The sequence below is a fragment of the Perca fluviatilis genome, chromosome 15, assembly GCF_010015445.1.
Source record: "Perca fluviatilis chromosome 15, GENO_Pfluv_1.0, whole genome shotgun sequence".
Lineage (NCBI taxonomy): Eukaryota > Metazoa > Chordata > Actinopteri > Perciformes > Percidae > Perca > Perca fluviatilis.
In genome coordinates, this window is record NC_053126.1 from 5,515,830 (window position 1) to 5,533,102 (window position 17,273).

Consider the following 17,273-nt stretch of genomic DNA (forward strand, 5'->3'; position numbering starts at 1 on the left):
TCTGAGCGAACTCTCTGCTCCTCACCACAGGGCTTCAGGTGCTGCAAGCAAATCACTCCGCCCAAGTAGCAGAAGTAGCAGTGCTTCGCCTTCTGAGAATATAGTTCCCAGTATGTCTTTGTTTAGAAGATGGCTGTGTCTCATGTGACCTTGTTATTTGTACACACTGTGACTCTACAAATCACAACATGTAAATAGGAAAATGTTGGCGTTATTTTGTCACTTATTGGGAGCAGTAAGCTAGATGGAGCCGGTTACCTCCAGGATCTGTGCTAGGCTTAGCTAGCGCTGGGGGCGTCAGAGGGGGGTATGTATGGACTTGTCTAACTCTGGGGGTTACTGTGAATAAGCTAAAGTCCCAATAAGTCGGCATGTTCCTTTTTTTTTTTTTAAATATAATAATCTAAAAAACAGTTACAATATTAAATGACCCAAGCAGCCATCAGAGTATTATGCTTAATTAATGAATAGCTGTTTGTCTTTCATAGCACTCCAAACACAATAATGGAGACATGTCATTGCTATGTATTTTAATGAGCAAAGTCCCAAGGCAGGACATAATTTGCTTCCAGCTCCAACAACCGTTCATGAGCCAATTGCTTTCATTTATCACTTTAATTTGTTTGACTTTTGACATCAAGTATTAGGTTTTAATTTGAATCATGATTTTTGTAGTTTTCATCCCAGTGTTCCATTGCTAGCTTTCTAGTTCAGTTCCTCACCAGTAGTAGTGTGTCGGTGTTCAAGTTGGCGGTTTGTGTAGAGGTGGGACAATACCTTTTTAACCTCATTGCATCGAAATTAGGGGAAAAGAGTACTTGATTCAGTACAAGACTCAGTATGTACTTACTTACAGGTAAAAATTGTTGTATTGAAAAATGAGTGACAGTGTCTGTCCCCCTCCCCACTGCCTCATGCAATATGAAGCTTATTAAATGCCATTTTAGAGCCGTGATGAGCGAGCACCAGGCTATTGGCTCACCTCTCCACAGTAGCCTCCACAAGTGATGCAACTTTTCCACTGTTGTGTATTATATAACACCATTTTCAGATAAACATTCAACGACTTGTTGAAAATGTAAGTTACTCACAAACGGTAGGATTTCTAAGCCCTGCAGTGTCGTGATATACATTTGGCTGTAGGTTGACATTGTAATATGCATCACTTGTTTGTTCATGTGAGTGCTTCCATTCAGAGACGAGGGTCTGTTTCCTAACGGTTGTTGCCATGGTGACACCGAGATGGACCCTGCTCTCACACGTCCTCAAATTTGTTTTATTTATTTTTTTGGGTTGAATCTCCAATCGCCTTTCTTTTTCTCGCCCTCTTCTCCGCTTCTTTCTCAAATAGTGTTTTAAGCTAAGATACACATTTATTGAGCCCCAGCAGGGAAATTCTGTTGTTGCAGCAGGACAACCGAAACATGGATAAATACAGATAAGTATAGAAAGTAACAGATATAAATACTAAAAGGGAACTAAACTAAAATAGAAAAAAAAAACTTTTCAAGAGCTTTTGGAGACCGATGACATGATAAAATGATTGATGCTGTATGTCGTATAACACAGCAGTACAACATAGAATATCAATAAATCGTGTGTGTGTGTGTGTGTGTGTGTGTGTGTCACTGCTGTTGTACAGCCTGAAAGGAGCGCCCTGAAGCGCTCAGTTTCACACTTAGGTGTGATGATCTGCGATTATATATATATATATATATATATATATATATATATATATATATATATTAGTTTAAGAAGAAGCGGAGGACAGATGAGGGTAAAAGAAAAACAACTTGGAGACTCATCCGTCCGTCTTACCTTTGCCTCCTCCAGCACTGTTGGCTTTAACTCTGCCATCATATTGCCACTCATGCTGCTGGCGTTGTTAATGCCAACCACTTTGTTGCCAAAAACAGTAAATCTCTATCTGCCTGTTGCTGTTGCCAATGCTCTGTTCTTCTTGGTTTTGCACCCTAATTGCTTTCTGGGCCTGAAAAGCTTTGTTTGCTTTCAGACTTCAGCAGAGAACCATCCCCTTCAGCTGTTGGGCAGTGTTTTTAGCACTGTGTGGTACAATTAGCTGCTTTCTAAGACAAATTGATATATACCGATTTTCACAAGGCTTTGCTTCAGTTGCAATAGGATATGTTAAATGCAATCTCATCTGTAGCTATTTATTTAAAAAATTGAGCGGCAGAGGATCGGACAGACTTGTGGCGGTCGCCTGGTCCCTGTTCACGGTACAGATATGGTCTTGACTTTGAATGTAGGGTGCAAAGCAGAGAGCTGTAGGGCAGAAGTTGTCATGTCTCTCTGTTTGCACACGAACCTTCTTCTCTGCAGCGCTCAACAACATTGTCCCCCTGCACCCTCTTCTCTCCCTACTCTGGTCCTGCCTGGTCGACTTCGACACCTTCATCACACCTCCACCTGATGACCCCCAACACTGATGATGGTCATACTCTTCTTCCCCATCTCTCTCACCCCGGTCCCTCGGACTACCAAACCTTCCCACTATCTCACCCTTCTCAACTTTATCTCGACCCGCGTCTCGATTCCGGATGGCGCCCCTCCCTAATCAGGACTACTTTGACATCGTGAAGAACCCCATGGATCTGTCGACCATCAAGCGGAAACTGGACACAGGACAGTACCAAGAGCCTTGGCAGTACGTCGAGGATATCTGGCTGATGTTCAACAATGCCTGGCTGTACAACCGCAAGACGTCCCGCGTCTACAAGTACTGCTCCAAGCTGGCTGAGGTGTTTGAGTCTGAGATCGATCCCGTCATGCAGGGCCTGGGATACTGTTGTGGGAGGAAGGTGAGTGTGTTTTTTGTTTTGATAAACGCATGTGATCCCAGAAGAGGAATGTTTTCTTTAGTGAAGACATTTTGCTTTTATTTGACTAATTTATGGTCAGAATTGGGTTTTAAAGAAATAGTTTTGTAGTGACATTTGGGGAAATATGCATGTTTGCTTTCTGGCCAAGAGCTAGGTTGACTGGGAACGGGGAGACTGCTAGCTTGGCTCTGTCCACAGGTAACAAGATCTGCATACAGGTTGTTGGATTTTTTTTTAACTTTTAGACGGAGCCAGACTAGCTGCTTCTCTTTGTTTCCAGTGTTTATGCTAAGCTAACCAGCTGCTGGCTGTAGTCTAATATGTAATAAACACTTGGAGAGTGGTATTGATCTTATCTACCGTAACTCTCCGCTAGAGTATTTCCCAAAATATCAAACTATTATAAGAGGTTAGATTAGGGCAAGGTTTATGTGTGACCACGTAAATGAGTCACTAACATGCAAGTGTGTTTTGAGCTGTGAGTTTGTCGTTGTGTTGAGTGTGTTGTTGTGGATCAAAGTACTGTATGCTTGTGTGAGGAGTGTATTTATGAGATGCGTTTTCCTCAGATAACAGGTCTGCAAACAACTCTTTTTGTCTCTTTATTGTTGCAGTATGAGTTTTCCCCCCAAACTCTATGCTGCTATGGAAAACAATTATGCACCATCCAACGTGACGCTGCTTATTTTAGCTACCAGAACAGGTAAGGGCTTTCGATACATTGGAGCACACGCAGATAGCCTTCAGAAAGTATTATCGACATTTAGACATTTTGCTGTGAAAATGCAGCCGAGGAGATCAGCTTACAGTATGTGTCTTGTTGTATTCTGCACATTAGATTTTCTACATGCAATCAGTGCAATCACAGATGAGTTTTAATTTGGCTTCCAATGGTTACAATGGCAACATTTTCCATCTTCATAGTTCCAACGTTTTCATTTTCATTATGTGGTCATTCATAAAGTGGGCTCCCGTCTTCTTCAGTAGTTATTCTTTATTTGTTGCACCATTGTTTCCCACTGAGTAAATTTACGTGCACAACACATGACAGCTTGTGTTTTCTGATAAACTTGCATAAATAAATGGAGGGCGAGGGGGGGATCCATTCTCACCACCAGAAGAAAGGTTCCCACTTTTTAAATGAACTAAAAGGATGATGGGTCTCTTGTTGCTTTGCCATTTATTTTTTTTTCCTCATCCACCCTATCATGTTCAGAGACTCGTATCCTCACCCCCCTCCTCCTTCACAGCTCCTAGTGGTCTCTCATGTTGCTGTAATGTTGTTGTTGTTTACCACTGGACGTCTGACGCTAATCTTTGCTTTGCCTTGGCTCTCTGTCCTCTGTTGGTTGTTGTTCACATCCTGTCCGTCCCTCCCTCCTTCCATGTCCCCCCCCCCTCTCCCTCTCTGTCCCCTCCATTGTCCTCGTCTGACCTGTAACGATTTATTTCACGCTTTTTTTAATATTCATTTTGACCTCCCTTCCCCATCTCCGCCCCCTTCCCTTCTCTCCCTCCTTTTTTAACGCTTGTGATGTCTGCATTGGCCTGTTTTGGTGTGACCAATCATCCACTCCAAAATTTATGCGCAAAATCAAAACACCCGCCCACACAAAAACCCTGCATCACGATTGGCTGCTTCCTCCTGGCGACGACCTACCTTGCCCTCTGCCTCCTCCTGTGTGTGCGCCCCCTGGCCTGTCCTGCCCTGCCCTGATTGGCGGCTGCTTCTTCGTGCCCTCTCTGTGATTGGCTGTGCTGATGACGAATGGTGTAGTTCACCAAAATATGGGCTTCTTGCTGACAGGTACCACTTCTGTGAGAAGTGTTTCAACGAAATCCAGGGCGAGAGTATTTCCTTGGGGGACGACCCCTTGCAGCCTCAGACGTGAGTACCATCAAAATCCTGCCTTCCTCTCACACACAGCAGACAAACGCTCCCCAATCAAAACTGAGAGGTTCTCAAGTAATGCTTGTCCAGACGAGCAGTTATGCAATTCTGGTATAAGAAGCATCAAAGATTGAATGTGCCAGCTGTTTATAAACTCCCCATTCTTTGAATATCTAACCCCTGAACTCTTGTTAAAAAACACAAGCATTAATTTAGGGTTAAGATAAGATGAATCTTAAGATAAGATTGATCCAGCATAGGACAGCAATAGTACAGATCTAGAAGGTAAAAGAAAGCAAAATTTGTGACAGTGGTTAGGGTGTAACCTTTTATTTTATTACTTTTTTATTTAAGTACTTTCAGGGTAAGAAAAATCATCTTATTCCACAGTGTTTGACTGACCGTGTCACATGTATATTCGGTAGCAGCTTATTCCAGTCAGTCATACACAGAGTGAAATATTCAAACCTGAGGCTTGTTTTTTATGGCTGCACCACTTCATCAAATTGAAATATTAAACCGTAGACATCTTGTGCATAATTTCTCCAACGCGTTACATATTTGGTATGTTTGGGCAGTAAAGTTCTGTTGAGCTGCAACAGTTTAGTTGAATTAATTAGCAACTGTTTTGATAACGGTTAAGTCATTTTTTTGAAGTAAAAATGCCAAACATTCCCTCGTTCCAGCTTCTCCTGTGTGAAGATTTGCTGCTTTTCTCTGTGTTATATCCATGTAAATTAAATGTCTTTGTACTGTTGGTTGGACAAAATAAGACATTTGATGACATCACCTAGTGCTCTGTGAAAGTGGGCATTTTTCACTACTTTGTAACCTTTTATAGCCCAAACAGATTGATCGATAATGATAACCAATGGCTCAGCTATAGATTGCCATTTGGTTGAAATGTTGAAGATAAATCTAAAACAATACATAAGAAAAAAAGAAAACTTTAATACATAAAGTCCTCTTTTCTTATTGGGTGATTTCATCTTTGTCATATAGTTTAATTCTTTCAGTATTTCACATCACCATCATATAGTAGCCATGTTGTATTTACCTCCGACAAGAGTTCATTTCTCTTATTTTAGGCATGGGATAAATAATCAGTATAACAATACGTAGTGCTGAAATATTTAGCTTGTGGGCACATTATGCATTTCTATACACATTTTTATGAATTGAAGATATTGGATTCTGCATGGAGTCATAAAGCTACAGTAACTTTTATAAATAAAAAAAAAAACTGAGTATATCCTGACGGTACTACATACAGTATCTGTGATAATCTGTGAACAAATCCCGTTCCTCCGCCTTCTCCTGGCGCTCCTACTGGCATAAGGAAAACGACCAATCCGAGCAGAGGAGTCTCTCCTGAACTGCTGTTAAACTGTAAAACTAAGCAGCGCTGATCAAATATGAATCAGGATTATGTTAGTGCATAGCCTATTTCAAGCTTTAAATGTTTTCAGAAACCTGTTAGTGTACTCTTTACCTATAATATGAGACTGTTTGTTTTAACCATGCGGTGATTTTACCTCAACTCTTTTCAACATGGCTGCCGGGTCACAAACTTTCTCATTTCACAGCTAAACACTTGTGCACTAAAATATGTATTCAGTAACTGCATATTGGTTCATATTTGATCAGTGCTGCCTAGTTTGACAGTTTGCGGCAGTTCATAAGCGGTCATTGATGCTGCGTTAGAGACTGCTTGGCTCTGATTGGTTGCTAATCTTCGAGCGCGATGGAATCTTGTAAATGCCATTAGGAGCACTAGGAGGTGGCAGAGGAACGTGATTTTTCTTTTTGGCAGATCATCTTTCATGTGCTACAGTGAGGATATAGTGACAGTTTCAGCAAATATGATTTAAAAAAAAAAAAAAACTTTGAAAAAAATTACCATGTCTGTTGCAGTGGTTTATTTTCAGATTTTTCTTTTTTCCCACAGGTCCATCAACAAAGAGCAGTTCCAACGGAAGAAGAACGACACACTCGACCCTGAGTTGTATGTCCGCTTCTTAACTCCTTAACTCTATAATTATTTCGCACCATCTCTGTGATGCCAGAAGATCAATGATTTTATGTATTTAGATAAACTTGCATCTTGCTTTTAGATTAACAAAATATTTGAGCCATTTCAATTAGGTTATATTATATATAAATAATGTGATGAAGTTATTATATTGTCGGTCTTTTGTCTCCTCTCTCTTCTCAGACTTGTGGAATGTAATGACTGCGGTCGTAAAATGCACCAGATCTGTGTCCTGCATCATGATACCATATGGCCGTCGGGGTGAGCCAGCTATCATACGCACATTCTGTACATTCTGTTACAGTGGGTGGGTCTGGGGGAAAAAAGTGGCCTTTTTATATTCCTTGAAAAGCTTTAGAATAATCCAAAACATCAATAAATGTGCTGGAAAACCGTTAAGTCCTAACACACATGAATACACATTATCATGTAGATGTGCTGTGTTAAGATAATTGTTAAGAAAGATCACAAAGTTTCAACATATTGAGGTGCTGTTTGGACAAAGTGTTGAAACTGAGAATATGTATGAGACTTGATCAGGACAGAACATGTCAACAGATGTTCATGTAAACAAAAGTTCTGCAGCTCGAGTGTAGAGGGAGTCCCTCGTTCCCTAAAGTTTGATCTCCCTTCATGTGTGGTCTGTTTGTAATTAAAAGATGTAAGTAATTACAGAGTCATTAAAGCTGGTTAAAGAAAGGCAGACTGGCATGAACGAATGACGTCTTCTCTTGATTAAAGCCACTTAATCACTCTCATTGGTGTTGATTGTAACAGGGCTGAATGTAACCTGCAAATTTAACCATTTACTATTTACTTCCTCCCCAACCACAGCTTTGTATGTGACAACTGCCTCAAAAAGGCCAATAAGACGCGGAAAGAGAACAAATATGCATCCAAAAGTAAGTGGATTTATGCTGAGCTACAGGCTTATTTCATGTCTTGTCTTGTGGCCTTGCCTGCCTCTTCTCTCGTGTTTTTGCTTTTAATATCAACATTTAAAACCAACTCTTTACTTTCTTTTGGATATTTACAAATCATTTCACTCCCAAATACTTTTTAAGGGATTTTGGGGATCAAAATCGGTCATCAGGATTTGTGCTTTTGACTGAGACCAATGCATGATATTACTTATTAGTAATCTTATTTCTTGCCAAGAGTTGGGTGAGAAGATTGATACCACTCGCGTGTCTTGACGTCACCGCGAGTTTGCCAGGCACATTAACTTTGTAAAACCACAGCATGGTTTTTACACTTTTACAGATTAAACAAACAAAATACAACAATACATTGTTAGTGAGCTTTAAAGGTGCTGGTAGTTTTTGTTCTTTGGACAGAAATGTTGATCTAGTCCTTTAAACTGCTGCACTTGTGTGGAACTCTGTTTACGGGCTGATCAGGAAAATGGCCTGTTAATTGTGTGTAGTCAGATACGAGAGCTGTCCCTCAGCTGTTAAAAATAAAAAAATAACCTATATAAAAGTCCAGGCAGCGGGTGATAATGGTTATAAAATGGCTATAGCTACAAGTGAAGCTAGCATAGACGCATACAGTACATATCACTCACATCTCTCGTCTTTTCCCACCCTTCTCTGTATTCCACCTCTCTTCCTGTATCCTTCATACTGTCTTTTGCAGGACTTCCTCAGACCAAGTTGGGGTGCTATTTGGAGACAAGAGTGAATGATTACATCAAGCGGCACAATCTCCCTGAAGCTGGCGACGTCACCGTCCGTGTGGTGCATGTCTCAGACAAGGTGGTCGAGGTCAAGCCGGGCATGAAGTCCAGGTATGAGGGAGGGAGTGAGTGTGAGAGTGTAACATATTTAGGATGATGGCTTTTAGTTCCCACCAATAATTTTTTTCCAGAAATACAGTCAGTGTGTTGTCTAGATAATTTGAAAAAGTAAAATCTATAGTATTAGTGCCAATTCATTATCCATTTTGGAAAATTCACCAGTGTTTATACTACATCTCATGCTTAACTGCTAAATCCATTCTGTGCTGTGGTTTTGTACGGATTCCTTGCTGGAATATGTGCTGCACATTGACGTTGATTATGCATTGAAAGCATGGCACTGCTAGGAGTCGTGGTCCATATTTGCACGCCTCCCCATGTTGTGATGTATTTTTGTCGGACAGTTCAGAAGGTGAAACATTATGGTAAAGACACAGCAGGAAAGAGTTGCTGATGGCATTTCTTGGATTTCATAGCGGTTTTCCTCACCCTGGCTGTTTTTTCCCTCCAGGTTTGTCGACAGTGGAGAGATGTCAGAGTCCTTCCCCTACAGGATGAAAGCCCTGTTTGCATTTGAGGACATCGATGGAGCGGATGTGTGTTTTTTTGGCATGCACGTTCAAGAGTACGGCTCAGACTGCCCGCCTCCCAATCAAAGACGAGTGTACATCTCTTACCTGGACAGCGTGCACTTCTTCCAACCTCGAGTCATCAGAACTGGTGTCTACCACGAGATCCTGATAGGCTACCTGGAGTATGTCAGGAGGCAGGGGTAAGAGAAAAGTTTAGTCTCAAACATAATGCCTGCAAGAGACCCCAACTGAGCAGCTGAAATCACATCGCAAAGGCTCACCAAGCTGCCGAGGCACACGGCCGTGCACCTCTGAATTTTTGTAACCATGTGCCCACTGCGCGCGGCCACTGCGCTCATGCTCGTAGTGCGAGCCATCTACGGAGGCCCGCGCTAGTATATCCACTCTTCAGGTTTTGCATTCCAGGCGCTGCTACAGACCACTTTCAGTGCATGAAATTGAGGAGCAGGCAGATGGATTATAAGAAAATGCATTTACCTCTTTTCTATTGAACACAACGTCATTGTCTCCCTGTGTCAGGTATACAACGGGTCATATCTGGGCCTGTCCACCCAGTGAAGGGGATGATTACATCTTCCATTGTCACCCAGCGGACCAGAAGATCCCCAAGCCAAAACGGCTGCAGGAGTGGTACAGGAAGATGCTGGACAAGGCTGTTGCTGAGCGTATCGTCCACGATTACAAGGTGAGAAATGCTTTCAGTTTAGCTACTGTACCAATGGTGTGAGCTAGTGCATTAATCACTGCAGAAAACCGTCACATCCCAAGACATTGACTCATCCATAGTCCCCTAACATTGTCAAACTGTGATACCATATGAAGACTTGTCTTTCTTTTGTAATTTTTACTCTTAAAACCTGTACGAACCCTGTCACAAATATACAGTATGTCAAAAACCTCAAAACTGTTTTGTTTTTTCTAAAACGATGAAAAGCTAATGAGGACATTTAAAGGCATTACAAGCACTCTAACCCTTATCTCTTTGTCCTTCAGGACGTCTTCAAGCAGGCAACAGAGGACCGGCTGACCAGTGCCAAAGAGCTGCCATACTTTGAAGGTGACTTCTGGCCCAACGTACTGGAAGAGAGTATCAAGGAGCTGGAGCAGGAAGAGGAGGAGAGAAAGAGAGAGGAGAACAGTACCTCCAACGAGAGCACAGATGTGAGTAGAATAAGAGTCCACATGTAATCATCACTTCCAGGATCACAAAAAATGGACGTTTGTCACAGCAGTGCTATGTATTGAAACTGACATTAAAACATTTACAGATCACAAAAGGAGACAGCAAGAATGCCAAAAAGAAGAACAATAAAAAGACGAGCAAGAACAAGAGTAGCATGAGCCGAGCCAATAAGAAGAAACCAGGGATGCCCAATGTTTCCAATGACCTTTCCCAGAAACTCTACGCCACCATGGAGAAACATAAAGAGGTATGAAAGTCTAATTTTATTATGGCAATAGCTGGCTACTCTTTTATTTGATTATATCGTCTGAGTTAGCATGTTGACTCCACTCTGTGATTGCAGATCGTTAAAATTCTGCTTTTAAGCGGCTGTTGCACCTGTGTTGCGGCTGTATTGAAATATTCAGCTGTTGTATTGCAGACTAGGTGCAGCTTAAGAGGGTTTGTGAGCAGTTTGCAGAACTGAAGTACTCAATATCCAGTTGCAGAAAAATGCATTTCAAAAGACAAAAATGGGTTTATTTGGGTCTCAAACGGTTCGAATCCGACCTGTGACGATTTCCTGCATGTCTTCCCCCTCTCTCCCTCTCCCCTTTCTCACCTAGCTGTCCTGTCAAATAAAGGCGGAAAGGCCCAAACAATTTTAACAAAAATAATGGATCACAACTACTTGTTTGTGAAAGGTAGTGATGAAGGTAGTCGTAGTGATAAACCCACAGAGATAGAACTTCAGTAATAAGATTTTCCTGAATGGATGTATTAATCTAAACTCTAATTTTATAAAATAAAGCTGATCCTCTCCACTCTTAATTCCCAGGTGTTCTTTGTCATCCGCCTCATTGCTTGCCCCACCGCCAACTCGCTGCCCCCCATCACTGACCCTGACCCCCTCATGGCCTGTGACCTGATGGATGGCCGCGATGCCTTCCTGACTTTGGCCAGGGACAAGCACCTGGAGTTCAGCTCTCTCAGGAGGGCCATGTGGAGCACCATGTGTATGTTGGTGGAGCTGCACAACCAGAGCCAGGACCGCTTCGTCTACACCTGCAATGAGTGTAAACACCACGTGGAAACCCGCTTCCACTGTACCGTCTGCGAGGTGAGAATTGAGATGCACAATGCGCAACAACAAAATATTGCAAAAAGGCTGTGTTTGGGTGGGCATGTTGCTGTAGGGTACGGGTGAGAAGATGAAGGATGAAGCCGTTTTTAAGGCTTATCAAAAGCCAAGACGACACACGATTTAAGACAGGACTGCACAAACTTAGTTTCACGTGAAAGTTTTAAGTGTATTAATTAATCCAGTGCTCGGGTTCTAATTTATTTTCCCCATCTCTCGGTTTTCCCTTTCATTCTCCAGGACTATGACTTGTGCATCACCTGCTACAACACTAAAGGTCACGAGCACAAGATGGATAAGCTGGGGCTCGGACTGGACGACGACAGCAACAACCAGGCAGCAGCAGCTACCCAGAGCCCCGGAGACTCTCGCCGTCTCAGCATCCAGCGCTGCATCCAGTCACTGGTCCATGCGTGCCAATGCCGCAACGCCAACTGCTCCCTGCCGTCCTGCCAGAAAATGAAGCGCGTTGTTCAGCACACAAAAGGCTGCAAGCGCAAGACAAATGGCGGCTGTCCCATCTGCAAGCAGCTCATTGCTCTGTGCTGCTACCATGCCAAACACTGTCAGGAGAACAAATGTCCCGTCCCGTTCTGTCTGAATATCAAACAAAAGCTGCGGCAGCAGCAGCTGCAGCACCGGCTCCAGCAGGCCCAGATGTTGCGCAGGAGGATGGCCAGCATGCAGAGAGTGGGGCAGGCAGCCGGAGGGCCACCGGGAGGACCTGTAGGACTTCCATCGCCAGGGAACAATGGTACCACGGCACCCAGTACCCCAACCTCTGGTGGAACCCAACCCCCAACACCCCAGACTCCGACTCAGACCATGCCTCCAGTCACGCAGCAGGGAATGGGCTCTGGACCTGGAGTTCAGCAGCAACAGCAGTTGGGTGGAATGACCCCACAAAGTGCCATGCCTTCTCAACACCCCCTTCACCACCAGTTCCAGCAGATGGCAGGTGGAGGAGGCGGGGCTGGAGGGATAATGAGCTCTCCCCAACATCAGCAGCAGATGCTTCCTCAGGGCCAGCAGCAGCAAATTGGAGCCGGGACCAACCCCCAACAGCTCCATCAGCACCCCAACAATTTGCCTCCATATGCCAGCAGACCCCCGGGCTCCTCCCCGATCCATCAGTCCCAGGGCAAACCGGTCCTTGGCTCTGCAACACCTCCCCAGCAGCAGCTTGGTGGGAGTGTTGGGGGCCAACAGCCTCTGAGCCAGGGCCAGCCACAGCAACAACAGCAGCCCACCTCTGGCCCTCCACCGGCAGCAGTAGAAATTGCCATGAAGATCCAACAGGTAGCCGATGCTCAGAGGAAGATGGCTCTTCAGAGACAAGCAGCTCAGGCAGCTGCCGGCTTGATGCCTCCTCACCCTCACCATCAACAGGGTCAGGGCCAACAGATGGGCATGGGGCACCCAGGGGCTGCAGGGATGGCTGGAACCCAGGGTATGCCTCCACAGACACAAGCAGCAGTGGCGGCTTCCCGGGCCCACATGGATCAACAACAAGGTGCTCCACCGGGCATGATGGTTGGCGCTGGTGGGCCCATGCAGCAACCCCCTCAGCAGGGTAACCTGCCCCAGGGCCATCTGCCCCCTCAGGTACAACTTCAACAGCAGAGGATGGGTGTTCCACATCAAAACCCTCAACAGCAGCAGCAGTGGTCAGGCCAGGGGATGCCACCTCAGCAGAGGCAAACTATGATGAACCAAATGAGCCATCCAGCCATGATTGCAGCTCAACAGCAACAACAACAGCAACAACAGCAACAACAACAGCAACAACAGCAGCAGCAGCAACAACAGCAGCAGCAGCAGCAGCAGCAGCAGCAACAACAACAACAACAACAACAACAACAACAGCAAATGCAACAACAGCAGCAGCAACAAGCTCAGGGCCATGCTACCTTGATGAATATGGTGCAGCAGCAGCAAGGTGCTGGTGGTGGGATCCCAGGAGGGGCTGTCCCTGGAGTTACTGGTGTCCCCGGGGCTGGTGTTGCTGGTGGGAACATCCCCCAGGCAGCCCTTCAGGAGCTGTTACGGACTCTCCGCTCGCCTAGCTCACCACTCCAGCAACAGCAAGTCCTCAACATCCTGCGATCTAACCCACAGCTCATGGCTGCTTTTATCAAGCAGAGGGCCTCAAAATACAAGGGGGTTCAGGGGGGACCAGGTGGTGTACCTGGAGGTCCTGGTCCCACAGGGGGTCCTGTTGGTAATGTCATGGCAGGAGGGGGCCCACAGATGAACATGAATGCTACAGCTGGCGGCCAGCCAGGGATGCATATGGGGGGTCAGGGAGGGACAAATGTCAACATGACCACTATGGCCCAGCTACAGCAAGTACAGCAGCAGCAACAGATACAACAGCAACAACAACAACAACAACAACAACAGCTACAGCAGCAGCAACAGCAGCAGCAGCAACAACAGCAGCAGCAGCAGCAACAACAGCTACAACAGCAACAGTTACAGCAACAGCAGTTACAACAGCAGCAACAACAGTTACAGCAACAGCAGAGGCCGCTGATGAGCAGTTTACAACAGCAGCAAGTGGCAGCTCTCCAGCAGCAGCAACAACAACAGCGGCAGCAGCAGCAGCAGCAAGGGGGAGGAGGAGTTATGCAGGGCCAGGGGCCACAGATGGGAAATATCAACAGTCCCCAGTTTAGAGAGCTGCTGATGAGACGGCATCTCCAACAGCAGCAGCAGCAGCAGCAGCAGCAAATGGGAGTAAATCATGGTCAGTTCCAGCAGCCACAGCCACCACAGGGGCAAAGCTACATGGGACAGCCTGGAATGCAGCCTCCTACAGTGGGACAGGGACCACCTGGAGGTCCACCTCATGGCCCCCAGCAGCCTGGTGGTCCCCCAGGCCAGCAGGGGCAGGGTTACCCTGGGTCGGTGACGCAGCAGCAGGTCACAGCTGCACTACAGCAGAGGCTCCAACACCAGCACCACCTCCAGATGCAGCAGCAGCAGAATGCCATGGCTGGCCTGCCGGGGGGTGATGCAGGGCCAGGTGGAGGAGGTGGAGGAGGTCCTCAGCAGCCACCTCAGGGCCCTCAGCCCACTCAAAGTGGCCCCCCACCTCCATCTTCTCAGGCTCTGCTCCAACAGGCCCTCCACCAGAGGCTGCTCCAGCAGCAACAGCAGCAGCAGCTCCAGCAGCAGCAGCAGCATCTGGGCCCTGGGGGGTCACCAGCCCAGCACAGCAATCCCATGAGCCCTCAGCAGCCACAGCAGATGGCCCAGTCCCCACACCCACACCAACACCTGTCCACATCGCTAGCTAACCAGGTGCGATCCCCACAGCCTTCACCCAGACCCCAGTCCCAGCCGCCACACTCCAGCCCGTCCCCGCGCATGCAGCCCCAGCCCTCCCCACATCACATCTCCCCCCAGATGCAGACGGGTTCCCCACACCCAGGCCACCTGAACCAGCACCACCCGGGCATGGTGGTCCCTCCACAGCAACAGCCAACGAGCCAGCAGCAGCAACAGAACTCTATGGAGCAGTTTGGGTCGGACCAGAGCGGCATGCTATCTCAGCTGAGTGGCATGGCTGGTCTACACGGGCCGGGGGGCAACGGTCAGGACCCGCTTGGCCAGAATATGAATCACAACTCTTTAGACCTCATGTAGGAATTCTACTTAACGTGTCAAGTTGAGCTGAAACGCTCTGTGATTCTTCGCACAAACTGCACTCACCCAGGACAGTGTTATTGTTATTACTTAGCCTTTCTTTTTTTTATACTATTATTAAATGTTATTTAAAATGTTCTCAATAAAGATGCATTGAACTGAACTTCCTATGGGAGATGAACAATAAATCAAGCAGTCGTTAAATAAATTAGAATAAATGAATTGTAAGTTATTGCTGTTAATATATTTTTTTGCCAATTGTGGACAAAGAGGGGGATGGTTTCTCTAGCACCCCCCCCCCCCTCACCCCCACCTCTTGCTGAATACAAGAAAGGTGATATTTTCGGGGTTTTGGGGGTAAATAGGAGTACTTTTTTTAAGAAATGTTTTTAAGATTTTAAAAGTGGTGAAGAATTAAAGATTAAATGATTTAATGCAAAGAACCTTTTTTTTTTATCTGTTTCGTTACACCATCATTCAATCTATTTGTTTTGCAGAGTGATGTGGATTATTATTATTATTATTAATGTAAATCCAAACATGATGCATATCTTTTCTTTTTCTTTTTTTTATGTTTGGGTTTGCTTTATTTATTTTCTTTTTTGGGGGGGTGGGGGTGTTATGTTCCCTGAGACTGCTACAATTCGTATAGAAATATATTTTTGTTATGACGGGGGTAGTGGATATTTCATTTCACTTTTAGATGTCTTTAGTTGGGTCTGCCCACGTGGGAATAATGAAATGTCAGTGTTTTATTGCAGTGGTTGGGGGGGTCTGCTATGAGTTTGACATGTTGAACGGACATTGGGACGTCCCGGCCTGCTTCTGTATTGGACGTTGGTCGCGCTGGAAGGGACTCCTCCCTCGCAAACGTGCAAGCCCTCTCCCTCGAATGTGTGTGCACTCCTTCCTTTTAAAGACCCTTAATATGGATCAGTGGAGGCTTGGGGAGGGGGGGTGCATACCTGTGTGCCTGAAACATTTTGAGTACATGGGCTGGGATGTGAAAAAATGGGTGGGGTGGGCTCCTTCTTAGTGTTTTTAGGATTCCGCTGTTTGGCCATAAACAGAGGATTTTGATCCAAATGAACTGTGTTGCACAGAAAAGAGGAAAAAAAGGAGATGTGAGCGGTCTGTCTCGGTCTCTTTCTGCCTCGTCCCCTTTGCTGCTCCCCTTGGACTTTTAAATCCCCTACCCCCCCCCCACCCCCTCCTCTTCCTTCTTCTGGAGGAAGTTGCTCTCCCTCCCCCTCAAACTCCATCCTCTTTATCTTTCTGCTAAGAACTTTGGGAGTTTAATTTAATATTTTTTACTGTACAAAGGAAACACAAACTGTGGACTCAAATACTGTTTTTTTATAATAAAATGAAAATTACCAACAGTGACGTGTCCTGCATGTGGCTGTGTGTATTTGGTGAATATGAGACGTACAACGGATAAGCGGTCTACCTTTTTTTAAAAAAAAAAAAAAAAAAAAAAAGAACCATGGTCCTGTATCCCAAAGTCACAGTCTGTTATTCAGCTGTCCTTTGGCCTAAGCTCTGTTTGTCCTGTATCATGCAGATGGCTTCCTTTTTCATTTGAGGTAGATCACCTCGATTATTCTGCACAGCTAACCTGTTCCGGATCAGATCAAAACCTGCTAGCGGCCCGGCCGTTGAATGATCGAATCACAGTAAAACTTGAGTCGTCATTCCTACAGGGACAGAAACAGTCTTACATTAGGTAGTATCACATATTTTATAATACAGTACTTTGTTCACCACGAGTAAAAAAAAAAAAAAAAAAAGAAGAGAACAAAGTAATTCACTTTTTAGTAACGTTAACCTGTTTATTTTTTTTTTTTTGTGGATCTGCAAATACATTGTATTTATTCTGTAAGAAAATTTGATTAGTAACCCTAAAGTTAAGTTTGAAAACCAAAAGCCCCCACTATATAGAGTATATGGTCTTTGGATTTAGACCCCTGTGATTGTGATCACAGCTGGTGAGCAGGAAAAAGTCAATGCCAGCACTGACATGATGCTCACTGATGTTGTGATTTCACATTATAATCTGTTTTTCTCTTTTGCAGCTCAACCTCAATTCCAAATTCACAGTAGGTCAACTTTAAGTAGCATGTTTCTTCTTAGTGTGTACTGTGTGTGCCCCCCTCCCACTTCTATTGCTGCACTTCAGGCATACTGAGCCTATGATTCAGAGACTATTAACTTGCACTTGA

General features: G+C 45.0%; 1 protein-coding gene across 1 annotated transcript in view; it reads left to right on the plus strand.

Moving 5' to 3' along the window:
- The window catches only part of ep300b (E1A binding protein p300 b), a 34,313-nt gene extending 17,880 nt beyond the window's left edge, over positions 1-16,433 (plus strand). Inside the window, exons 19-31 of the mRNA XM_039824488.1 lie at positions 2,583-2,822; positions 3,458-3,546; positions 4,621-4,731; positions 6,683-6,739; positions 6,950-7,027; positions 7,601-7,668; positions 8,405-8,555; positions 9,016-9,276; positions 9,617-9,782; positions 10,091-10,258; positions 10,366-10,527; positions 11,098-11,379; positions 11,641-16,433. Coding sequence (XP_039680422.1) covers positions 2,583-2,822; positions 3,458-3,546; positions 4,621-4,731; positions 6,683-6,739; positions 6,950-7,027; positions 7,601-7,668; positions 8,405-8,555; positions 9,016-9,276; positions 9,617-9,782; positions 10,091-10,258; positions 10,366-10,527; positions 11,098-11,379; positions 11,641-15,051 — 5,244 coding nt within the window. The 3' untranslated portion in view covers positions 15,052-16,433. The remainder of the gene's footprint in view (positions 1-2,582; positions 2,823-3,457; positions 3,547-4,620; positions 4,732-6,682; positions 6,740-6,949; positions 7,028-7,600; positions 7,669-8,404; positions 8,556-9,015; positions 9,277-9,616; positions 9,783-10,090; positions 10,259-10,365; positions 10,528-11,097; positions 11,380-11,640) is intronic.
- The last annotated feature ends 840 nt before the right edge of the window (positions 16,434-17,273 follow it).